This window comes from Berghia stephanieae, chromosome 11, assembly GCF_034508935.2.
Source record: "Berghia stephanieae isolate SIO BIC M18660-M18661 chromosome 11, UCSD_Bste_1.3, whole genome shotgun sequence".
In the NCBI taxonomy this organism is placed as follows: Eukaryota; Metazoa; Mollusca; class Gastropoda; order Nudibranchia; family Aeolidiidae; genus Berghia; species Berghia stephanieae.
The window spans coordinates 30,831,082-30,858,505 of record NC_088370.1 but is presented as its reverse complement, the minus strand read 5'-3'; the positions used below and the strand labels follow the sequence as shown (position 1 = coordinate 30,858,505).

At 38.3% G+C, this 27,424-nt stretch overlaps 1 protein-coding gene across 5 annotated transcripts in view; it reads left to right on the top strand.

Moving 5' to 3' along the window:
- Positions 1–21,552, top strand: part of LOC144956879 (uncharacterized) — a 38,123-nt gene extending 16,571 nt beyond the window's left edge. For 3 of the 5 annotated variants that reach the window (XM_078887677.1, XM_078887676.1, XM_078887678.1), the window contains exons 4-6: positions 6,147–6,293; positions 6,624–6,792; positions 20,031–21,552. In XM_078887677.1, coding sequence (XP_078743803.1) covers positions 6,147–6,293; positions 6,624–6,792; positions 20,031–20,170 — 456 coding nt within the window. In that variant the 3' untranslated portion in view covers positions 20,171–21,552. The other 2 variants (XM_078887675.1, XM_078887674.1) reach the window with 2 other exon arrangements.
- The last annotated feature ends 5,872 nt before the right edge of the window (positions 21,553–27,424 follow it).

Sequence of the window (27,424 nt, the reverse complement as noted above, 5' to 3'; positions counted from 1 at the left end):
CATGCCTGGTGGAACATTCCAAGAGTTCTGGACCAAATATCCGGCTTTCAAAGACTGGTTAAAAAATACTAGCAACAATCTTGAAAGATACTGCATATTGTGTAAAAAGACTATTCATATCAAGGCCATGGGAAGGTCTGCTTTGACATCCCACATGCAAGGGAACAATCACAAGTCACTAGCATTGGCTATATCTAGTAGTGACAGGGGTCGTTACCTAACTTTGTTGCAAAGCCGTCTACTAGCTCTGCGCTTCTGATTCAACATTCAACACAGGCACAGGTGATGCTAAAGCCTTCATCATTAGATAGTTTTGTGTGTTAGTCTGATGTCATTGATGCTGAGATTTGGTGATGTGTGAGAACGGCAATGAAAAACCACTCTGCCAGTTCGAATGAAGACACTGACTTGACTACTTTTACTTCAGTCAATACAAAAATTTAGTTGTGGAGAAACTATTGGTCTTGAAAAAAATTTGGCAGTCTTGAATTTTGAAATGGGTTTTGAGTGGGAACCCTGATTGTGATGATGTAGGCATTCCTGCCAACCCTTCTGTTTTTGACGGAATGATTCCGATTTTCTCTCTTCATTTCTGCCATTCCATCATTCTCTCTTAAATTCTGATTTTCAAAAGTAATGATAAGGATAAGAAGGAAGCAGTGATGTCAAAACTCTGGTTTCACCGGAAAAAAAATCAAGTCTGGAGAAAAAATTCTGGTTTACCTGCAACTTCTCACAAATTCCGGTGAGGTTCAATTGTTCCAAGGATACCCCCCCCCCCCTTTTTTTTTTTTCCAGTCACTACTACTACAACCACCACCACCACATTATCATCACTGCCACTACTACTACAACCACCATCACCACATCATCACTACCACTACTAATACAACCACCACCACCACATCATCTTTATTACCACTACTACTGCAACCACCACCACCTCATCATCATCATCACTACCACTACAACTACAACCACCAGCGATCACCACCACATCATTACGACTACAGCAACAACCGTCACCACCACATCATCATCATTACACTACTACTACAACCACCACCATCACTACCACTACTTCTACAACCACTTCTTGACAACTCCTTGATTTTAATATTGCTGAGAGAAGCTCCTTAAAAACTCATTGAAATTCATTTCAGGAGAAAACTCCTTGATAATTCCTTCTCCTCATCATCATCATTATCATCACAATTAGTTCTACCACCATTACAACAACCACATTATCGTCACTACAACCTCATCACCATCCCTACTACAACTACTACAACCGCCATCACATCACCATCTCCACACTACTACTACAACAACCACTATCACATCACCATCCCTACCACCACAACAACAACCAGCAGCACATCACCATCCCTACAACCACCACTACTACTACTACTACTACTACTACTACTACTACTACTACTACTACTAATACAACCACCACACCACCATCCCTATACCACCATCCCTATACCACCACTACTACAACAACCATCACATCACCATCCCTACCCTCTCTCTGTCTGTCTCTCTCTCTCTCTCTCTCTCTCTCTCTCTCTCTCTCTCTCTCTCTCTCTCTCTCTCTCTCTCTCTCTCTCTCTCTCTTTTCTTTTCTCTTCTCTTCTCCCCCCCCCCCCCATGTATATATTATGTGCACCTATATATATATATAGGTACCTATCTATCTATATATTTATCGGTCTATTAGTCTCTCTTTCTGTCTGAGTGGGGTTCCTGGCCTCTCACAGTGGGCAGGGAGGAATTTACTGTGTCTTCTATCCCCTTATATGCGTTTTCCAATATGCTTTCTGTCTTTGTCTTGGAATGAGATTACTTGGTTTTGTCCTGGCTGAGAGGGAAATAATAATAATAATAATAATAATAATAATACTTTATTGCATCCCAAAAAGGAAATTTTTTGTACAGACGTGTTATAATTTACACATAAGATAAAAATACAATGGAAATAGGATGTATATATATAAAAAAGGAGCAGCTCTATAACCAGAGCTGCGCTTTATAATATGAATAATTTCAACACTGTAAAATAGTTAAAACTGTCACTATAAATTGAAAATTGAAAAGATTGCAAAACAAATAAATTAATAAATTAATATTTATATTTTTAAAAAGTAAAAATGAGAAATAATTATATAAAATGATTATTGCTTGTTGTTATACAGCCTAATACTGGACGGCAGAAAAGATTTTCGGTGTCTCTCTGTTTTCGTTGAAATAGAGAAAGGGCGACCACTTCTTTCTGACATAATAATTGATGGTCTTAGTGGATGATACTGGTCATTTAATATTTTAGTTATTTTATTTATACAAAATTTCTCGTATAAAAGATCTACATCGTCAACATCATTTATATAGCGTTTAATGGATTTTTTAATATTTGAATTTATTTTGTTCCTTTCCACTGCTAAGCAATTGCCTCCCCAAGCTGTTATACAAAATGACAAAACACTTTCGATTACTGCTCTATAAAATAATGTGCAGAGGGTTTTATCTATTCTAAACTGAGAGAGTTTTGATAAAAAATATGTACGTCTGCACATCTTATGCCTAATTATTTTCAAGTGTTCATCCCACTTGAGCCTGTCATCAATCGTTACACCAAGGTATTTGTAGTGAGGAACTCGCTGGACGAATTGGTCCTTTAATTTTAACGGTTCTATCGGTTCCTTCACTCTCCTAAAGTCAATCACTAGCTCCTTTGTCTTGCTTATGTTAAGCTCTAGGTGGTGGGCATCACACCAAGACACAAATCTATCAATTTCTTGCCTATAAGCCACTTCGTTGCCATTTGTTATGAGGCCTTGAAGAGCGGTGTCATCTGCAAACTTTATTAAAGGTACACTCAGGTTTTGACTTCTACAGTCATTCGTGTATATTGTGAATAATACAGGGGACAATACACAACCTTGAGGAGCGCCAGTATTTGTAGTTATACAGGAAGATTTGTTTTGCCCTAATTGAACATATTGTGCTCTCTCCGTAAGAAATTCGAGCACCCAAGCAATTATATACTTGTTTAAATTCAGACTAGTCAATTTTTGAACAACCAACTGGGGTTGCATTGTATTGAACGCTGAAGAAAAATCTGCAAAAAGCAATCTGCAATAGCTCCTAGCGTGATCTAGATGCCTGTAGATGTTGTTTGTAAACAGCAAAATGGCATCCTCTACGCCACGTCCTGGTTTGTAAGCAAATTGATGACTATCACTCAATGGCATAAACTGATTCCTAATTTTAATAAGAACAAGTTTTTCTAAAGATTTCATGACTATTGAAGTCAGTGCAACAGGTCTGAGATCGTTCATAGTTTCAAGTTTTTCTTTTTTTGGAACAGGAATAATTTTCGAAGTTTTCCAAATTTCAGGGATTGAAACGCATTGGAGGGACCAGTTAAAAATATGTGTATAAATGGGGGAAAGCTGGTGGGCACATTCTTTTAATAGTTTTCCTTTCAATCCATCCGGCCCAGCAGCCTTCCTCTCGTTTAGTTTCGAAAATACGAATCTCGTTTCCTCTTCACTGACCTCAACAGCCATTTCATCTTCCAAAGCCCTGTCTAATTTATGTTTTTCATTTTCAATATCAAATTTGTTTGCTGTGTCGAAACGTGAATAAAATTTATTTAAAGTTTCAATTTCGATATCTTCTGATATAATCGTGGGCTTTGGATTATAGTTAACAGCAGTTTTAAGCCCCCGCCACGTGTCCCGTATATCCCCAGAAGAAAAGCATTTTTCAATTTTATTTTTGTACTTGTCTCTACAACTAGATATTACCCTCTTTATCTCTTTTTGTTTTGTTTTCAGATCTTTTTTGTTTCCACTAGTATAGAGAGTTTTCTTTTGGTTCAATAAAAGTTTTAGATCTTTTGTTATCCAAGGCTTATTGTTAGGATAATATTTTATTTCTTTTTTACAAGACACTAGCTGTTCACAGAATTTTAAATACTCACTCACACAGTCATTCAGCTCATCCACACTATCACATGATTCGATAAAAACATTCCAGTCAGTGCATTCAAAACAACCACGCAAATCTTCACACACACTTCCGTTCCAGATCTGTACACTTTTCTTTACTGGTTTTACACGTTTAAAAACAGGGCGGTAGGTGGGGAGTAGCAAGAGCATGCAGTGGTCAGATAAACCTAATGGGGCGCGGGGTAAACATTTATAACTATTTTTAATATTACACAGGAATAAATCTAATGTTTTTTTGTCCCTTGTCTCGCAGTCCACGTATTGATGAAGTCCCGGGAGAGTAAAATCGTTACATTGGTTAAAATCGCCAGTGACCATCAATACGGCATCGGGTGACTTAATTTGAATGTCCTGTATTTCTTTCCTCAAAATATTTTTCGCTGTGGTGTTGTCTGATGATGGTGGAATGTAGACGTTGATGATGATGACATGAGTATATTCCCGGGGTAGGTAATATGGTCGTGACGAAACAGTAATAAATTCAATATAATCGTCACAATACATTTTCTTTATCTGACAGTTATTGGGGTGGCACCATTTGTTGTTAATATATGTGCACACCCCACCCCCAGTTCGTTTATTTACATTAGTCCGATCTCCTCGAAATAGTGAATATTGTTCAATATTAAAACATGATGATGGTATGTGAGGAGATAGCCAAGTCTCTGTTAACGCTATTATGGAGGCTTGACGATAGTCACTATTAAAACGACACAGTGAAAACAGTTCATCAATTTTATTTTTCAGTGATCTTACATTACCTGTCACTACACAGGGTAAAAATGGACGAAAAGGCCGTCTGTTAAATTTTGTTTTTATTCCTCCCTTTCTCCCCCTCTTTCTTACTTTAATAAACGATGTGTCAATAGTGGGTGGTGGGGGTGACACGGGTTGGAGGATCGGAGAGTCTCTGGAGTATAAGTTATCGATAGGCTTATTTTGGCAGTAAAATCACAGGCTAAAACACCATTTATGCTTATAAATATACTAATAAATATAAAAATCAGGGACAATATATACTTCACATCCATTTTGAATAAAAATTAGGCTTAAATTCCGACGATTGAATGATAAATGAATAAAAATATGTGTAGAAAATAGGTAAATATTCACAACACGTCTGTTGTCGCCGGAAGCCAGCGCCTGACAAACTAGAGTTTTGGGAGATGATATTTTTTGTCTTGTACATCATCTCTGTTATGCACTGTATTAATTGTTTGTGTTATATTATAATAATGTGGAAACATATGAGTGTATTACTCTTAGTGGGGACCTGTGCTTGTGTATCGATGAGACTTTTAGGTGATCTCAAACTAAGTAGGCTACACTGCTAGTGTGCTCTTGGAATCTACATCTGTTTCCGATTTGAATGAATTCCCTTTTGTCTTACTTTTTCTTGGGTGCTTTAATTGCTATCCTATTTTCTAACTTTCTACTGGCGCTGATATGACCTTAATGTGTTGCAAGCGCCGTAAAACCCTCAAAAACAAAAACAGATATCTCTTTCTGTCTTCAAACGCACCCGCACATGCGTGACACACACACAGACACACTATTCAATTCAATTTAAATGTTTAATGTAATTGCCAATATGAAACATGCGTTAACTTAATATTTACGATTAACAAATAAAACACACATACACACACAAAACAATGTTTTTCAATTTAATCTTTTGTACCTATCACTTCATTCACTTTGAGCTCTCTCTCTCTCTCTCTCTCTCTCTCTCTCTCTCTCTCTCTCTCTCTCTCTCTCTCTCTCTCTCTCTCTCTCTGTCACACACACAGACACACATAAATACACTTTCTGTCCCTCCGTCAGACAAACCTAAATCAATATAGTGGATCATATCCATTTCACATCAACCATCAATCGCTCTCTTCGCCCACAACTTATCATCATCAACATCACTGCCACGACTACTACAACCACCACCACCACACCATCATTTCACGAAGCAGCACCACTACTACAACCACCACCACCCATCATCATCACCATCATTTCCACAACCACGGAAAGAACAGGGCAAGGCAGAAAATAAAAGTTTGTTTTGAGTTTTTTCTGCGAGCAGCTCTTTATTTGGTTATGATTATAATTTTACCATTTCTATCACTTATTCAGGTGGCAGGCACAACGATACCTTACTTCATAGACGTTGGGTCCATAATTTCCGGCAAGGAAGACTTGGACTGGTCCAAGGTCATGGACAAGATTGGATATCATATCAATGCCTACACGCAGAGGTGTTGGGAAGTTGAACATGTACAGGTTAGAATAAAAAAAGGCATCTATTTTAGACCTGCCTAGTACTGCAAAATATTTGTAGAATTATGAATTTTTACTCCAGCTACAGAACCTCAAATTAATTACAGAACTATATAATAAGCGTTTTTGAATAAATAAATCTTGTCGAAGAGGAAAGCTTAGTTCCTTGGAACCTATATTTAGGACTTTGAGGCATTTTTTTTTTACCATGCTGATGGAAAATAATAAATTAGTAACTAATAAGTGACTTTTTCTTTTTTCCCTTAGAAGAAACAACGAATATTTTAGATTTACAGTAGGCAACTCTGTTAATTATTTTATCTCATTTCACAGAGCAATCACAAAACAGTTTTGGAGCAGATCTCCTTCAATGACCCAATGACTGTTGTAGAAATGGACCTGGCTTTACCTGTAAATAGCAGCAATACTTTACTGAGGGTTAAGCTCCATCTTGTTTGTGATAACATTGAAAATGTTATTTTCAATAAAGTTAGCGTGACAAGTGAGTGGTCTTTTTTTTATTAACAGGAGTCTGCAATGATCATTATTATTATTATTATTACTATTATTATTATTATTATTATCATTATCATTATTATTATTATTATCATTATTATCATTATCATTATTATTATCATTATTATTATTATTATTACTATTGGAGAACCCACAATATTTGCAGAGAAATAATTACTATTAGGAACAGGCAGTCATTTATTATACTTCTGTGTTGTATTTTTAGATTTGCTGGTAATATGCACTCGATGAAGAAAGTCAAACATCAAAAAGAAAGAGCATAGCCGATTTTCTTCGTATTAATTCGAGTCAATAGGTGATAGGATTAGCCTGAAATAAAAAGGTTTGCTTGGCTCGGGTTCCTGACCTCCCATAGTTGGCAGGGAGGTACTTACTGTGTCTTGTATCCCCCTATATCTGTTTTCCAACTTGCTTTCTGTCTTTGTCTAGGAATGAGATTACTTGGTTTTGTCCTGGCCCTGGCCTGATAACCTGGCTGTATAGTTAGTTTTTGGAGATGATATTTTTATCCTTGTAAATCATCTCTCTCTCTCTCTTATGCACCATATTATGTTTTGAATACATATTGTATATGTTTTGTATACATTTGAGTGTATTTCTCTTAGTTGGGACCTGTGCTTGTGTCTGGATAAGACTTTTAGGTGATCTCAAACTAAGTATTTTGATAGTGTGCTCTTGGAAGCTACCTCTGTTCCCTGTTTGAAACAATTCCCCTTGTCTTACGTTTTCTCGGATGCTTTAATTTTAATTCTAGAACTTTTTACTTTCTCATTTTCTTACTTTTTACTGGCGCTGACATGATCTTAATGTGTTGCAAGCGCCGTACAACCCTTTAAATAAAACAAACAAAAAAGTTTGCAAGTTACAGATATATCCAGAGCTGCCAAGTGCCACGGAAATACTGTGCTTGTTTATTTGGTTTTCATTCTCTGTGGTCGATAAATTCGCAATTTGTGTGTCTGATTAATCTCATCTCAAACTAAGTGCATTGATGGTATGCTCTTGGAATCTACATCTGTTCTCTATTTTTGACTATACCATTTTCTTCTTTTACTGGCGTTGATATGGCTTAAATGTGTCGCAAACATTGTAAAACCCTTAAAAACAAAATAAGCTGTTGCTTACTTTGACCTATGGCGGATAGGTCACTTGCTGTGTCTTCTATCCCTCATGATTTCCCTCGCCGTGTAGGTACCACAAGAGACAATTTATAAATATCTAAATTTGATTTTTCTTACTATATTCATAAAGTAGGTATCCCAATCCAGTCCATTTCTGTGTAACGGGCCTGAAAATCTCTAATTTTCAACCAATTTCACTTGAAGCAATCTATATTTCTATTTAAGTTACAGGGATTAAAATTATATCACTGAAAAGCTTATCTATTCTCCTTCTAAAACATGTCAGATTTGATGATTTTTCTTTCAAAAATAGTTTATTAGACCCTTGTAAAGAGCATGACATAATGCGTTTTTTTATCGCGGCGAATAACCGAAATTTTATGGGTAACCATATTTTAACCGCCAACGCTACTACTACTTTTGTTGGATCGTGTTACAAATAGCATTATTAGAAAGGGAATTAAAAGCTCTTTCTAATGATACCAATAACAACGTGATTTATTTACATTAAAACTCTAAAAAATCGAAATATTTCAGAAAAAATACCTAAAATCGGCAAAAATTCACAAATTTTGATCTTTTAAAGCCAAAAATAGGATTGGAAACATTTTTTCTTTATAATATCTAAATCTCGATGGTTTCCGAGATTTGTACCACCCGCGGGAGTTCCAAACGTCAACACAACGCGAGCATTCCATTTTCACTTTTGATTCCGGCGTGCCTAGCATCGTTGTCTCAGTCAAGTGAAGTGTCTTTGTGTTATTCAATTCCTAAAATGGATATGAACTCAACAGATTTTTTAAAGAATCAGTAGGTAAGTGTTTTAATTTGGCTTTTATTAAATCAATTTTACATTTAATTCTATCTCTAATATTAATGATGATGTTTTATTATCGTCCGCTGACTTGGACAAGAATGAGAATATTGAGAATGACCTCATTTTGAAACCCATGTCAGAACAGATCTCTGTTAATTTTTTACACCATGAAATCCTAATTTGTTTTTTCATGATATCATAAAATATAAGTTAATTCAACATGTGTAGGACATTTGCTGACTTCAAAGTCAAGAATTGTGTTTAAATCTTTCTTCAAACACGACCTAGCAACATCGGCATAAAAATTCAAGATGGCGGCACCCGACCGAGTGCGTTTGTTTATCAATTGACGGGGAATAAGCACACTCCTGAAATTATGTGTTGCTTCAATTAAATTACTTTTTTTTGGGTCTCCAAATCAATCCTTAAGATAGGTAGAAGTTAAGTAACGATTTTCGGCTTTCATGTTTTTTATTGTTTATTGACAATTGAGTCAAACAGTGAACTGGCCATTTCCAACGATAATGTTAGATGCTCAAATTAGTAGATAGGATCTCTCTCTCTCTCTTTCTATCTATTTATTTCTCTCTCCCTCTACCCCCCCTCCCACTCTCTTTCTCTATATTCTTCTCTCTATATCTCCTTTTTTACATTTTTTCTCTCTCTCCCTCTACTCCCCCCCCCCCCCCCCAACTCTTTTTCTCTCTTCTCTCTCTATCTCCTTCTCATTTTTTCTCTCATTGTCTAATCTTTGTCCCCTCTTACACTTATCTCTCTCTCTCTCATCCTCGCACACATACTCATTCTCTTTCTCTCCTTCTCCTAGCCCCCCCCCCCCCCCCTTTCTCTCCATACAAACAACCAGTTGGCTACCTTACCTATGGAATTTTCTTTTTCAGAATGTTCAAATATTGTGTACTTTGTGTTCATTGGTAAAGTAACTTTAGCACCACTCTTCTTGTATCATATTTTTTTCTTTTCAAAATGTTCTAAATAATGCTTTGTTGTTAGATTAGGCATAATATAGTAGATAAGAATAAGCTTAAATATCCATGATGGTAATAGTAATGGTTGGCAATGTAGAAAGTTTGAAATCCCATTTTTTGTGACCTGTTTTTCTACTTATTGACTCTTGATTACTTTTTTTTTCAGTTGATGATGACTATGAGGAAATGAAATGAAGGTTTTTGATGAAGGGGAAAGGTCGGCGACCTGATGCTTGTTGGAGTGCCCCTTTAACTAATCGAGTTCTTCTTCAGCTACACTTTCTGCGATGCGAGGGGGGATCATCTGAGGCCAAGGTATGTATTGCATCTGAGACCCTATGGTTTGCAAGTACCCTACTCACAAGCACAGAAGCTGGTATTAGGTGCAGTTGAGTTATTACATATCATTACTATTTCATTATTTTAAAGCCCTTCTTCATACCACCAGTAATTGATTCTCTTCTAGCAGAAAGTATTGAGATCCATACGGTAGCAATCAAGTTACTGCCCAATTAATGCTACAAAAACCAAGATATACCGTAGACTGTAAGGCTCTGTCTCTGAGGGACATCTATTTACTGCATTCAACCTGTTCATATTTCAGTGCTCATATCATGCTGCTGTTTTTACCCCGTTTGGTTAAGTCGGCTTGTTTACTGCTTTGCTTATATTTCATAATTCTGCTCCAGCAGCTTACCTGCAGTGTGTGATCATTTTTCATTTATTTTCTTTCTGCAGATTGCAGAGTGGTTTACGTACCTCTATCCGGAGTGTGTCTTACTTGTCCAGAGGATAGGACTACTCATTGCCAGGAAGTTGGATACGGCTAGGTCAATCCACGACCCAGCAGAGCTTAAAATTTTCCTCAATGAAATTCTTGACTATGATTACTTGTCGCCTTCGCTGAGTGCCCTGAGCATCACTCGCAGTGTGCTCTTATTTCGGACACAGCAGGGTTTGCCAGAGTCCTTCTTACTTGATTGGCTCTTACGTATTCTGAAGCTCGAACCAGTTCGTCATAAATCCATTAGAAATGCTGTCAAGTCAACAAAGGCAATAATGGCAAAATTAAGGGAAAATATTCGTCGTGATCCAGGGAAGGTGACATCTTTTGCCAGTTCGACTTTTGAACCTTACTTTACACCTGGATCATCAACATCTCTGGTGTCTACAGTCTCTCCAGTATCAACATCTGTCTCTGCACTGTCAGTGCTGACTCCAATGTCAGCCTCTGACACTCCAGTGTCAACGCTCGACAGTGTCAACGCTCACCACGGCCTCGACAGTGTCATCGCTCACCACGGCCTCGACAGTGTCATCGCTCACCACTGCCTCGACAGTGTCGTCGCTCACCACGGCCTCGACAGTGTCAACGCTCACAACTGCCTCGACAGTGTCATCGCTCACCACGGCCTCGACAGTGTCATCGCTCACCACGGCCTCTACAGTGTCGTCGCTCACCACGGCCTCGACAGTGTCGTCGCTCACCACGGCCTCGACAGTGTCATCGCTCACCACGGCCTCTACAGTGTCGTCGCTCACCACTGCCTCGACAGTGTCGTCGCTCACCACTGCCTCGACAGTGTCGTCGCTCACCACGGCCTCGACAGTGTCGTCGCTCACCACGGCCTCGACAGTGTCATCGCTCACCACGGCCTCTACAGTGTCGTCGCTCACCACTGCCTCGACAGTGTCGTCGCTCACCACTGCCTCGACAGTGTCGTCGCTCACCACGGCCTCTACAGTGTCGTCGCTCACCACTGCCTCGACAGTGTCGTCGCTCACCACGGCCTCTACAGTGTCGTCGCTCACCACTGCCTCGACAGTGTCGTCGCTCACCACTGCCTCGACAGTGTCGTCGCTCACCACGGCCTCGACAGTGTCGTCGCTCACCACGGCCTCGACAGTGTCATCGCTCACCACGGCCTCTACAGTGTCGTCGCTCACCACTGCCTCGACAGTGTCGTCGCTCACCACTGCCTCGACAGTGTCGTCGCTCACCACGGCCTCTACAGTGTCGTCGCTCACCACTGCCTCGACAGTGTCGTCGCTCACCACTGCCTCGACAGTGTCATTGCTCACCACTGCCTCTACAGTGTCGTCGCTCACCACTGCCTCTACAGTGTCGTCGCTCACCACTGCCTCGACAGTGTCATCGCTCACCACGGCCTCTACAGTGTCGTCGCTCACCACGGCCTCTACAGTGTCGTCGCTCACCACTGCCTCTACAGTGTCATCGCTCACCACGGCCTCTACAGTGTCGTCGCTCACCACGGCCTCTACAGTGTCGTCGCTCACCACGGCCTCGACAGTGTCATTGCTCACCACGGCCTCGACAGTGTCATTGCTCACCACTGCCTCTACAGAGAAGGAAAATTGATGATAGTGAGGAAAATGTATGTGACCAGTCTGATTCTGATATGGACGATGACTATGATGAGTTTCGATTCACAAGTCAAGGTCAATGGGTAGCAGTTTTTTATGACCAAAAGTTCTATGTTGGTCACCATTATCAGTGATCAACGGGCTTATGTGAGGTTCCTCATCGACTCTTCTGTTCGTGCCTCTACTTACAAGTGGCCTGTTGTTGAGGACATTGCAGAAGTGGAGTCCAAGTATGTCTTCAGGTGGGACTTCGAAGTGACATCTTCTGCAAGTCCTTGACTTTGAACTAGTGCCGCGCTGAGGACCGGTTCAAGGGACCGGTCCCACGGTCTTTTAGCTGTGAACAGAGGATCGGTCCGATAGGGAAGACCGGCGGCGGTCCTCACTTCTTATCACCTTTCCACGGTCTCGCGTCATACTAGGCTACTTCCCCAGCGATTCGTTGCCTCGGTTGCCTATCTTCCACCAATCACCACCCATCCCACTTAATTAATCGCACCCACCCCCCTTTGCCATACACTAAACGACACAGACGACCATACAGGCAGACGACCACCAACCTCCACTCCGCAAACCGCCCTTTCGTGTGTGAGATGGGGGGAACAGGAGGCGCACGCCTTGGACGATTCCATTATACGGGGTAAATTTCAAAATTTACTACACCATAATGATCGCAATGACAATGATCTATGGTGAAGGCATGACCCCTCTTCTCTAATGGGTTATTGTTTGAAATGTATGTGACTACTAAAGATGTGTGTGTTTGTGTGTGTGTGTGTGTGTGTGTGTGTGTGTGTGTCGAACCTAGCAAGTAGCAAATCCGATTTTTTTGTTTTCTTTTGTCCATCTCTTGTCACCACTCCTTTCTATCGCAGTGTTGTCATTTAAAATAATACAATAATATTAAAATTTCGTTTGGTGTTTTTACTAATCAAATGAGTTTCATTAGTTTCTTCCTTCCAAAAAACCCAGTTATAACGTCTGAATTTTAAAAAGTCCAATAGAATATTTGGGGACCCCGATAGCTCAGTTGATAGAGCACTCTCTTTATACGCAAAGGGCCAGAGATCGATCCCGGGTGCAGTCGAGTTTTTTCTGAATCCCTGTCTACTCAGCAATGAATGGGTAGCTGAGTTTGTTAGATCTGGCGAAAAGTCACCATCGACCCCTCTTATTACCTCATCCACCCCCTCTTATTATAACTTCACGTCTCTCTCTTACTCTTCAATGCTCGCTGCCCTCTAATGTGTGTGTGGGGGGGGGGGGGGGGGGGGGGGGGGGGGGTAGGAGTTGCGTGTGTGTATCAACACCACGAACAACTCGATCAACGCCTTGGGCGATGCCATTATCTCCGTTAATGGGGATAAATTTCAAATTTTATTAAATTATCGAAGTAACAATGAAGTACGGTGAGCAAATAAAGAAGGCATCACCCCTCTTCTCTAATTAGGTTACAATTTGAAATGAGTGTGACTACTCCGTGTGTTTTACTCCTGTAGACCACGGTTTTCATCGTGTAGCGGTCTTTAACGGTTCAAGAATGAACGATCCCACGGTCTCAAAGGTCAAACCGGTTCGAATTTCCAACTGTCTCTCAGGAATGTTCAATGTCGAAAAGGACCGGTCCTTGCGGTCTTCATTTCCCAAGGACCGTAGGACCGTGGTCCTTAAGCTCGCCAAGGACCGCCCCGCACTACTTTGGACAGTTGCTGATAAGGCTATTACAAAGGCTTATCAGCGCTTGAAGGGTATTATTTGATTGGATTTGGGTGAGAATTGTCCATTAATGGATTTATATTGTTCATACAAGGTGCATTTTGTGTTGGAACATCTATTTTGTCTCATCTTATCACATTTCCTTTTTTCCCCCAGAGTCAATAATTTTATCTGGTCGACCGTTTTTGGCCAGTTTTTAGATTGCTCTCAAGGTTATCTGCTGCAGTCTGACTGTGAATATGCTTCATCCATGCATAGTTTATTACTTTGCAATTCTTTTAAGACTAAAATGGTTATTCTGTGGCTGTTTCAAAATTTTCTATGAATTTTTGAAAATCATGGATTTTTTATATTTTTTGATTGTGGCATCCAAATTTCATTTCGTTTCAAGAGTATTTCTAAATGAAAAGGTCTAGTGTTAAATGTTGTTTATAGTTTACAATTTTCTGTTTTTTTTTTAGGTATATTTGCACTATTTATTATCCTTAGTTATTTTTTAATGAATTTTTGAAAATTGGTAAATTTGACGAAAAATCAGTTATTTCCCTTGATTGCGAAAAATGACAAAATTTCCATTTTCAGATCTCAATAGCTCTTTAACCGTGTTTCTTATCGCACGGGAAAAAATTAGACAAATTGTGTGGGTACAAGTCTTTCTGTAAAAGTGATCCTTTGGGTTCTTAGTCATTTACTTTTCTTAGAATGAGATCTCAAAAATGGAGTATTTTGCAATGCGAAAGAGTGTACTTTTTCTCGCTATTTCGAAAGGTCATAACTTTTTTATTTTTTAATATTTTTAAATAATTTCTTCTGTTCTGTACATCAATCAACACATAGTTTGAAATAAAAAGTCTTGGATTACTATTTAAAGCTATCTAAATTTTGGTCTGGAATACCTACATAAAGCATTCTGATAGACGTGGAAAATACTTTTTAAATTTTGAAAGTCCATACATAAATAAGAAATTTTCGGCTAAGAGGTAGTTTAGCTGAAAAATCACCAATGTGTCTTGTGTCATTTTTTGACACCTCTGCTCAGCTGCATGATTTTTGATGACATTCCCATGCCCATGACATTAGTCTAGACACATTCGCCAAATGTGAATAGTGATACAATACTCATGACGGCCTTGGATGAAAAGATGATCAAAAGGGAAGGGGATGGAGCAAATGAGTGTCAATATTTTTGTACCATTTAGCTTTGTACTCCTTTTTGTTTGTTTGTTTGTTTGTTCTGAATTCAATTGAATTCATTACAACTTATCTCTAATTACCAATTAAAACAAAAATCAGAGTGGTCTCTCTCTCTCTCTCTCTCTCTCTCTCTCTCTCTCTCTCTCTCTCTCTCTCTCTCTCTCTCTCTCTCTCTCTCTCTCTCTCTATCTCTCTATCCATCTCTCTATCCATCTCTCACTCTCTTTCTTTCTTTCTTTTCCATATTTTATTTCTCAGCCAACCTTCTAACTTCACATTATTATGTTTATAGATATCACTTTGTAATAGAGAGAAAATGTAACAGTAAGTTTGGCTGATCGATTTAAGTCATACTTTTTTTAAAGGCTTATAGACCTGTAAATTCTCAGTCAATTAACTGAAATCAGTCAATTCGTCAAATTCAAATATTTTTTAAAAGGGACGAAAGAAATGAATAAAGAAAGAATTCATGAATCGTAGTCGATTGACTGTAAAGTTAACTAGGAATGTTCCACAGCCCCACGCATAGCTCATGGGCCGTTTATATTAATGATGGATATATATTGCCAAGGCTAAGCGACGCTTTTTAGAATTGCCGTGTCTGAACACACCCCAGTGTATTTTCACACAGCCTTCGTGAAATTATTTTTTCACTTTCGAAACCTGTCGTAGCCAATTTTAACTGAGCCGCCGAGCGATAAATTTCACTGTTTCGTCTAAGCCAATATTGACCACATTTACTTGAAGGACAGGAAAAGTATGAGAAAGAAAAATTCGAAACACCGGAAGTTCGTTATATAGACACCTTCAAATCGAAAGTTAAATGATTGCTACAAGCACATCTCGATTACCTCATGTTGTAAACAAACTGGTTGACCGTTTCTTAGTTTCTTCACTGATTGGGTACCTAATTACAAGGAACAATGGTAAGTAGCCTAATTAATTCCCTCGCAATTTAGTTTTCTGCCATTGCTTTGCTCAAGTGAGCTTGCTGTTTACCTTTCATTTTGATTCTTTGGATTTTACCGTTACGACGAATTACAAAGAGTTTCAGTTTCAGTCAATTTTTATAGAGCTCATTTACAGGTCTAGGCTTAATTTAAATTCGCTCATTTGATGGAATATGTTTTGCAATTGATTAAAGATTCTTATTTATAAGCTGCATAACCACAAGGTTGCAGTAATACACACACACTAGCCGTGTTTGTAGTATTAAAAAATACCTCCTTTTGGCCAAAAGTTTATTATAATCTCTTGATATAGTGGGAACATGGGTGAAAGTTCGCCGGAAAAATCCGGCATGGCCGGATTTTTATTTTTGAAAAAGAGGTCTCGCCGTTTTTTTTTTTTTTTGTCTGGCCGGAATTCGAAAATGAAAAAAACCGGCAACTGTATAATAATATAATTAACCGCACTTCTGTTTTTTCCTCTTATTGGTAGTTGCAGGATTTTTTTTTCTGAGCACCTGCCTTTGCAGGATTAATATCATTGAGTAACTTTCACCCATGAGTGGGAAGCATTATAGGGCTCTGAAATGTTTAATTGGAAATGACAATTTTAAAAATTATATTTACAAAAAGTCAGTTTATATCTTGTGATCAGAATATACATGTTTTATAAGTTAGTAATATATTACGTAATATTAAGTAACATTGAATAGCTATGTTATTTTTTGCATTAGATTTGGGTTTGACAGACGGGCCGATAGATTTTCCTCTTTTTTTTACAAATTGTCATTATCATCATTGATCCCTACCACCACTACTACAACAACCATCACCACATCATCATTCCTACTACCAATACAACTACATCCTCCACCACCACATCATCCCAACTATCACTACTACTACTACCACCACATTATCCCTACCACAACTATTATAACAACCACCACACGATCATTCCCAACACCTCTACAACTACAACCACCATATCATCATCCTTATCACGACCTACTGCAACCACCACTGCATCATCATCCCTATCGTTACCTTTTTTAACTGCAACTACAATATGTTGTAATTACACTTTCAACTTTTGAAATTCCTCCAAGTGATGTCAGAAATTATTGCGAGACACATTTTGGATTGCATCTCAGTAGATTTTAATGAAATTCAAATTTATACGCTATCGTCGCATAGATGGGTCTTGAGCTATTCGCTGAAAAATTTCCTCCGTTTTCGTGACCAGTCATTCTCACTCCTGACCCATCATGCCATCCCCACCACAAATATCACGACTACAAAAGCAACTATTACATTATCATCAGTAACACCATGACCTCAAACTAACTACATTGATAGTTTGATCTTGGAGTCCGTTTCTCTCTCTCTCTCTCTCTCTCTCTCTCTCTCTCTCTCTCTCTCTCTCTCTCTCTCTCTCTCTCTCTCTCTCTCTCTCTCTCTCTTTCTCTCTCTCTCTCTCTCTCTCTCTCTCTCTCTCTCTCTCACACACACATACACACACATGACACATATATGCACGTTCAAATACAAATCAATAAAGTTCACTCAGTTCTTTAGCCTCATTAATTTTTCACATTCATCGTTCTGTACTCATCACTAGATTTACTTTGAGAGCTCTCTTTCTCTCTCTCTCTCTCTCTCTCTCTCTCTCTCTCTCTCTCTCCTCCTCTCCTTCTCTCTCCCTCCCTCCCTCCCTCCCTCCCTCCCTCACACACACACACACACACACACACACAAATCAGTAAAGAGCACCCAGTTCTTTAGCCTCAATATGTTTTCATTTTTCATCTTCCTGTACTTAACAGTGATACACACACACACACACACGCGGCACACACACACACACATATATGATTCAATTAAAATGTTAATTTCCTGGCACAAACACACACTATCTGTCCCTCTGTCAGACAAACCTAAATCTATAAAGTGGATCATATCCTTTTCACATCAGCCACCAATCTCTCTTTTCATCTCCAAGTACACACCTTATCACCACCATCATCATCATCATCACTGCCACTACAACTACTACAACCACCACCATCGCCACATCATCATTTCATGAAGCATCACCACTACTACAACCACCTCCACCACATCATCATCATCACTATCATTACCACCACCACCACGACATCGGAACACTATCACCATTAAAACACCAATCACTACCACATCCTTAGCACCACTACTACAACCTCCTCCAACACAACAATATCACCACCACCACTTCGCAACCACCACAAACCAATACATCATCATCATTACTGCCACCAGTACAACAGCCATCATCATATCATTATACCACACCTACCATTCATTTTTATATTTCATACGTCATAATGAAATTGGTTTTGGAACTTTACTTGATTTGAAACAAGGGGTATTGGGATGATCATAGATCTCAATAGATTATATTTAGTTTGCAGAAATTCCTGTTAAGCATTGACATTATTCGGAATTGTTTCTGAAATTTACGTGAGCCAAATTTTAAGTTGGCGTCTCTGGTCAACTTGAAACAATGGGAGGTGGGCATTAGTGAATCTGTGAATAAGGGAGATGTGGCGACTACCACTACTACTACTACAACCATCACCACATCATCATTCCTACCACAACTACTACAACCACCACCACATCATCATACCTACGACTACCATTACTACAACCACCATGTTATAATTACACTTTCAGTTTTTGAAATTCCTACGAGTGGTGTCAGCAATTGCTGCGAGACACAGTTTGGATTGCATCACAATAAATTTTAATGAAATTTAAATTTATATGTTATTTTTGCATGGATGCTTCTTGATCTTAGCGCTGAAAAATGTCCTCCTATTTAGTGACAGTCATTCTCACCCTGTTGAGAAGCGACTATTGTACGGAGGTATCGCAAATCTCACCAAAACCAAAACTGAAAAAAAAAGATCTCTTTATTTGCAGGGCTGGGAATCTTCCCGCCTAAACGGTGGTTTATCTCACCATCCCATCACATTTCCTCCTTTTTTCAAAAACAATTTTGATAAATAAACAGTGATTTTGAGAATTTCTCAGAAATTTTCCGCTGAATTTGCCGTGTCAAACATTTTCCTCAAAATCACTAATATGTCTTATGTCATATTTTGACACCTGTGCTCAGTCTCGTGAAATTCTGTGACATTCCCGTTTTTATGACGTCTGGCCTGACAGAATGGCACCAAATGTCACAATTGAAACAGAAGATCAGTGGTTAACTTGATTACCTAGTTGATGGTTGAAGGGGAAGGGGAGGGACAAATGGGTCTGGATTATTTTTCTCTGTCGTAGGCCTTTATATTTTCTCTCTCTCTCTCTCTCTCTCTCTCTCTCTCTCTCTCTCTCTCTCTCTCTCTCTCTCTCTCTCTCTCTCTCTCTCTCTTTCTCTCTCTCTTTTCTCTCTCTCTCTCTCTCTCTCTCTCTCTCTCTCTCTCTCTCTCTCTCTCTCTCTCGATCGCTGGCAACCGTCCATTTAATCATCTGGTTATAACAGAGATAATATATTAGAATAAAGCAATGGTGATTGGCTTAGTTAACTATTCTTTCTTTTTATCTTTGGACAATGGCTATAAATTTGAGAATTTCTTGGGTTGTATTTATAAGCTAAATAACCACTAGGTTTCGGTAACAAAGATATTGTAGCCTGTTTTATAAAGTAAAAATCAAAACAAAACAACACTTTTTGGCCTTTTATTTGAATAACATTGTAGGCCTTTAATATGTGGAAGGGACAATTCATTAAATGTTCACAAAAAGTAAATTTATGTCTAATGATAAGAATGGATTTATATTAGTAATAGGCCTATACAATTACATAATACTAATACAAAACTACGTTCCTGTTATTTTTACACTTTGCCTGTGTTTGATCGATAGACCGAGACATTCTGTGTTTGATCGATAGACCAAGACATTCTGTGTTTGATCGATAGACCGAGACATTCTCCAAGGAACACAGAAGAATTTTCTATTATTTACTCTTTTTTTTCTCCCTTCAGGCTCGCATCCGGTTCCTTCAGAGAAAGCGTCAGAAATGAAAAGACTCTTGAAGTCCAAGCCATTGTCCAAGGCTCTACCTGCTTTCATTGAGAGATTGACAAGAGTTTCTATTGACGAAGATGAGAGAGAAGAAATTTAATTTTTAATATTGATCGTGTTGGATCTGCTGCGTATTGAACATCTTAATTTAACTTTTCCACAGTTTGAAGATCATGCTTTATTGAACTCCTTTCTTATTGAAATGATTTACATTTCCCATGGACATTTTTTATTTTCTCATCACAAGGTTGTTGGATGACCAGAGCAAGGTTCTGTAGAACATATTTTGTTGAAATGTGCACCATGTCATATGTATATATTCTAGGTCTCTAGTTGTGTAGTCAAGTTGTGTTAGCCATTGGATATACTCTTAAGATTATTCAGTGACGTCGTCCAACTTACTAAGAGAACAAGAAGCATAGTGTTCTTCTACACTTCATATGGCTTTGTAACAATGATTGTTCTGAGTATTTTATCAACCTAACTGGGTGGGGTTCCTGACCTCCCATAGTGGGCAGGGGGGTACATAGTGTCCTCTGTCCCTTTATATCTGTTTTCAACATGCTTTCTGTCTTTGTCTTGGAATGAGATTACTTGGTTTTGTCCTGGGACTGGCCGGAGTCCTAGCTGGGAGGGAAACAGTCAAATGCATAGTTGTTTTAGGAGATGATATTTTTTTCCTTGCAAATCATCTCTCTGTTATGTATAATTATATTTGTTATTTTGAATGTATAATGTAAGCATTTGAGTGCATTCCTCTTTGTTGGATTTTATGCTTGTGTCCGGATGAAACTTATAGGTGATCTCAAACTAAGTACATTGGTGGTATACTCTTGGAATCTACATCTGATCCTTATTTGTTCCCAGTTCCCCTATGTCTTACTTTTTCTTAGGTGCTTTAATTGTAATTCTAGAACTTTTTACTATTCCATTTTCTTCCTTTTTACTCGCACTGATATAACCTAAATGTGTAGCAAGCACCGTGAATCCATTAAAAACAAAACATATAAAACCTAAAGAGAAAGAAAAAGGAGGAGGAGAAGGAGTATGAGAGAAAAGAAAAATTCCAAGGTCAAATGAATATTATTTAAGTTGTTTGTATCTTTGTGAATTATCTACATTTCTGTTACATCCTTATTTATCAGTAACTTTAATTATGGTTGCTGACGGAGCACAAAAGATGCAAGTAATTTGTTGTTTTGTTGTTTTTTTTATTGTTTATTTTGGCTGGCTTCGCCTATTAACCATTTTAACAACACTGAACTCTAAAAACCACTAATTATTGAAATAATAATTTGCATAAAGTGCTTTAGTGGAATAAGTAATGCTGATTCAGCAACAAATGTATTTGTGAGGATTTAAAGTTGTAAGTCAACCTCAACTTATTCCAAACAATAGAAATATTAAGGTTATGATGTTATACAATGAATCAATTTCAAATGTTTTTCAAAAATAAATTTGAATAATGAATGAGTTGCAAAAGCAGTGTTGATTCAATTAATTTTGGGATGGTTTGTTGCAAGCAGCCATCAAGTTTGATGGATACATAAAAGATAGACTGTTTGTGTCTTCTCTCTCTGACCATGAGAATAGTTGTGACGATTCGGGCCACTCCTGGAGGGTTGGTAGAGTGTCAACAAAAGAAAAGAGACGAAAAGACTGGGAGGATTGAGGAATTCGTTAAGTTCCCTCGGAGGGGGAGATCTGGCCACTGCACCGGGCCTAGCCTGATCATAGGGAAGAGAATGAAGGAGAAAGTCTGTTTCAGGGCCGGACAATGGTAACAATAAAATGAAGGAAATCAAGGTTTACAAACATGATACATTTATTACATAAACTAAATTACATGTATAACACAAATAGGAACGACACGACTTATCCATTCATCTTTTCTCCTGCTATCCACGAATAAGGAACACCACAATAATAAAATGATATATTCTGTTCAGCTGGACGGAACTTACAAGAACCCCCTTTGGTTTCCAGTGCTTCGCTTATCTAGTGCCAGGTTTGAACCCTGATCGGCTAAAAAGAGGTGTTCAAAATGCCTAGCAACTCGAGGGAGGTAATGTCAACTCCGGACTCGTTCAGGATATGTCCTAACAACCATTTTCCAGGGCATAAAAATAGTTTTACATCATCAGAAGTGATTGTCTTGAGAAGAAATTTCACCCTCCAGTAATTTGTATCCACATATTACAGTACCCATTCCAATGTAATGTAATATTAATATCTCCCATAGTGGGCAGAGAGCTACTTACTGTCTCTTCTATCCCCCGTTATCTGCTTTCCAACTTGCTTTATGTCTTTGTCTTGGAATGAGATTTCCTGGATTTGTCCTGGCTGAGAGGGAAACAGTCAAATATATAGTTAGAATTTTGGGAGATGATATTTTTTTCCTTGTAATTCATCTCTCTGTTATGCACTTTATTATGTTTTTTTAAATATTATATATGATTTGTAAAACATTTGAGTGTATTCCTCTTAGTGGGGACCTGTGCTTGTGTCTGGTTGAGACTTTTCGTGATCTCAAACTAAGTACTTTGATAGTGTGCTCTTGGAATTTACACGTTTCTTATTTGAACCAAATTCCCTTTGACTTACCTTTTCTTGGGTACTTTAATTGTAAGTTTAGAACTTTTTACTATCCTATTTTCTTCCCTTTTACTGGCGCTGATATGACTTTAATGTGTTACAAGTGCCGTAAAACCCAAACAAACAAAATATACATATGTCGTGAACACGACGTTCAAGCATATATAATAATATTAATAAATCTGTGTTTCCCACTAAATGGAAACTATTCCGTGGTTTACATAACCTGTTTGCAGCGGTCAAACTATTTATACCAATTAGACCAAATCATAGGGAAGGGCCCCGGGGGGGGGGGGGGGGGGGGGGGCGGTAAAGCTAGGAACAAATTTGAAGTTTCAGAGTTCAAATTTGGCCGTTTTGTGAATGGAAGACAAAGTCACACGGACTGAAAAGTAGGTTAAGGGTATAATTCTGCTGCTTTGCCTAGTTGTATCATAATTGATTAAGAGTTTTTTTATAGAATGACGATCCAGCATGGTTTCCTCGAACTCCTCGGGAAATGCAAAAACGTTTGAGGAAACCGTATATTGCCATGACGTTTGATAGGGGGGGGGGGGGGGGGGGGGGGGCAGTGTCAGCGGTATAGTCTTTGCTTTGTTTGTTTTTGTTTGTTTTTAAGAGTTTTACGGCGCTTGCAACACATTTAGGTTATATCAGCGCCAGTAAAAAGGAAGAAAATGGAATAGTAAAAAGTTCTAGAATTACAATTAAAGCACCCAAGAAAAAGGAAGACATAGGGGAACTGGGAACAAATAGGGATCAGATGTAGATTCCAAGAACATACCACCAATGTACTTAGTTTGAGATCACCTATAAGTCTCATCCGGACACAAGCACAGAATCCAACAAAGAGGAACAACTTAAATGCTTACATTATACATTCAAAATAACAAATATAATAATACATAACAGAGAGATGATTTACAAGGACAGAAAAATATCATCTCCCAAAACAATAACTATGCATTTGACTGTTTGCCTCCCAGCTAGGACACTGACCAGGGCCAGGACAAAACTCAGTAATCTCATTCCAAGACAAAGACAGAAAGCATGTTGGAAAACAGATATATGGGGATAGAAGACACAGAATGTATCTCCCTGCCCACTATGGGAGGTCAGGAATCCCTCCCAGTGTCTTTGCTTTGTACGAAGATACCCAGTTTGAATATCCACCCTGTTGTCACAGGCCGTCAACTCCAATAGAAAACAAAAGTAGGCCTTCAGAGCCATTGGAACCGGAGTTTATCCCGGTTTCTAGAGCGTGAAATGGAATATAGAAATTGCTTGCTATCATTTGGATAGGAGGCGACTCTATCGCAAAATACTTTCAGCAATATCTTACAGTCCCAGCTACCCAATCACTGTAGGATGGACAGAAAGAAAAATTTGGACTGGCCCCCGGATCGACACGGTCCCTTTGCTATGTGAAGCGAGTACTCTACCAATTGAGCTATCGAGACCCCCTAAAACTCCAATAGAAGACGATAGAAACCGATTCTCTACACAACGCTACACGTCTGCCAGCCAGTGCCAGGAGGACTACATCTTATAAATAGAAAGGGGGGGGGTAGAAGTAGTGATAGAAAGAAGGGAGGGGGGGGGGGGGGGTGCACACGTTGTAGTCCTTCAGAGTCATTGGGTCCATGGAGCCGGAGTATAGCGTGAAACCGACTTGCCGTCATTTAATTTGGATAGAACGATAGTCTATTGCAAGGTACTTTCTGTCAGATCTAACAGATCCAGCTATCCATTCACTTCTGAGTAGACAGGGGATCAGAAAAATTTGTGTGTGACTACTACTACTACTACTACTACTACCACCACCACTACTACTACTACTACTACTACTAACACCACCACCACCACTACTACTACTACTACTACTACTACTACTACTACTACTACTACTACTACTACTACTACTACTACTACTACTACCACTACTACTAATACTACTACTACTACTACTACTACCACCACCACTACTAATACTACTACCACCACCACTACTACTTCTACTACCTACTACTACTACTACCACCACTACTACTACTACTACTACTACTACTACTACTACTACTACTTCTACTACTACTACTACTACTACTACTACTACTACTACTACTACTACTACTACTACTACTACTACTACTACTACTACTACTACTACTACTACTACTACTACTACTAATAATAATAATAATACTTTATTGCATCCCAAAAAGGAAATTTTTTGTACAGACGTGTTATAATTTACACAATAAGATAAAAATACAATGGAAATAGGATGTATATATATAAAAAAGGAGCAGCTCTATAACCAGAGCTGCGCTTTATAATATGAATAATATCAACACTGTAAAATAGTTAAAATGTCACTATAAATTGACAATTGAAAAGATTGCAAAACAAATAAATTAATAAATTAATATTTATATTTTTAAAAAGTAAAAATGAGAAATAATTATATAAAATGATTATTGCTTGTTGTTATAAAGCCTAATACTGGACGGCAGAAAAGATTTTCGGTGTCTCTCTGTTTTCGTTGAAATAGAGAAAGGGCGACCACTTCTTTCTGACATAATAATTGATGGTCTTAGTGGATGATACTGGTCATTTAATATTTTAGTTATTTTATTTATACAAAATTTCTCGTATAAAAGATCTACATCGTCAACATCATTTATATAGCGTTTAATGGATTTTTTAATATTTGAATTTATTTTGTTCCTTTCCACTGCTAAGCAATTGCCTCCCCAAGCTGTTATACAAAATGACAAAACACTTTCGATTACTGCTCTATAAAATAATGTGCAGAGGGTTTTATCTATTCTAAACTGAGAGAGTTTTGATAAAAAATATGCACGTCTGCACATCTTATGCCTAATTATTTTCAAGTGTTCATCCCACTTGAGCCTGTCATCAATCGTTACACCAAGGTATTTGTAGTGAGGAACTCGCTGGACGAATTGGTCCTTTAATTTTAACGGTTCTATCGGTTCCTTCACTCTCCTAAAGTCAATCACTAGCTCCTTTGTCTTGCTTATGTTAAGCTCTAGGTGGTGGGCATCACACCAAGACACAAATCTATCAATTTCTTGCCTATAAGCCACTTCGTTGCCATTTGTTATGAGGCCTTGAAGAGCGGTGTCATCTGCAAACTTTATTAAAGGTACACTCAGGTTTTGACTTCTACAGTCATTCGTGTATATTGTGAATAATACAGGAGACAATACACAACCTTGAGGAGCACCAGTATTTGTAGTTATACAGGAAGATTTGTTTTGTCCTAATTGAACATATTGTGCTCTCTCCGTAAGAAATTCGAGCACCCAAGCAATTATATACTTGTTTAAATTCAGACTAGTCAATTTTTGAACAACCAACTGAGGTTGCATTGTATTGAACGCTGAAGAAAAATCTGCAAAAAGCAATCTGCAATAGCTCCTAGCGTGATCTAGATGCCTGTAGATGTTGTTTGTAAACAGCAAAATGGCATCCTCTACGCCACGTCCTGGTTTGTAAGCAAATTGATGACTATCACTCAATGGCATAAACTGATTCCTAATTTTAACAAGAACAAGTTTTTCTAAAGATTTCATGACTATTGAAGTCAGCGCAACAGGTCTGAGATCGTTCATAGTTTCAAGTTTTTCTTTTTTTGGAACAGGAATAATTTTTGAAGTTTTCCAAATTTCAGGGATCGAAACGCATTGGAGGGACCAGTTAAAAATATGTGTATAAATGGGGGAAAGCTGATGGGCACATTCTTTTAATAGTTTTCCTTTCAATCCATCCGGCCCAGCAGCCTTCCTCTCGTTCAGTTTCGAAAATACGAATCTCGTTTCCTCTTCACTGACCTCAATAGTCATTTCATCTTCCAAAGCCCTGTCTAATTTATGTTTTTCATTTTCAATATCAAATTTGTTTGCTGTGTCGAAACGTGAATAAAATTTATTTAAAGTTTCAATTTCGATATCTTCTGATATAATCGTGGGCTTTGGATTATAGTTAACAGCAGTTTTAAGCCCCGCCACGTGTCCCGTATATCCCCAGAAGAAAAGCATTTTTCAATTTTATTTTTGTACTTGTCTCTACAACTAGATATTACCCTCTTTATCTCTTTTTGTTTTGTTTTCAGATCTTTTTTGTTTCCACTAGTATAGAGAGTTTTCTTTTGGTTCAATAAAAGTTTTAGATCTTTTGTTATCCAAGGCTTGTTGTTAGGATAATATTTTATTTCTTTTTTACAACACACTAGCTGTTCACAGAATTTTAAATACTCACTCACACAGTCATTCAGGTCATCCACACTATCACATGATTCGATAAAAACATTCCAGTCAGTGCATTCAAAACAACCACGCAAATCTTCACACACACTTCCGTTCCAGATCTGTACACTTTTCTTTACTGGTTTTACACGTTTAAAAACAGGGCGGTAAGTGGGGAGTAGCAAGAGCATGCAGTGGTCAGATAAACCTAATGGGGCACGGGGTAAACATTTATAACTATTTTTAATATTACACAGGAATAAATCTAATGTTTTTTTGTCCCTTGTCCTACTAGTAGTACTACTACTACTACTGCTACTACTACAACTACTACTACTACTATTACTACTACTACTACTACTACTACTACTACTACTACTACTACTACTACTACTACTACTACTACTACTACTACTACTACTACTACTACTACTACCACTACTACTACTACTACTACTACTACTACTACTACTACTACTATCTTG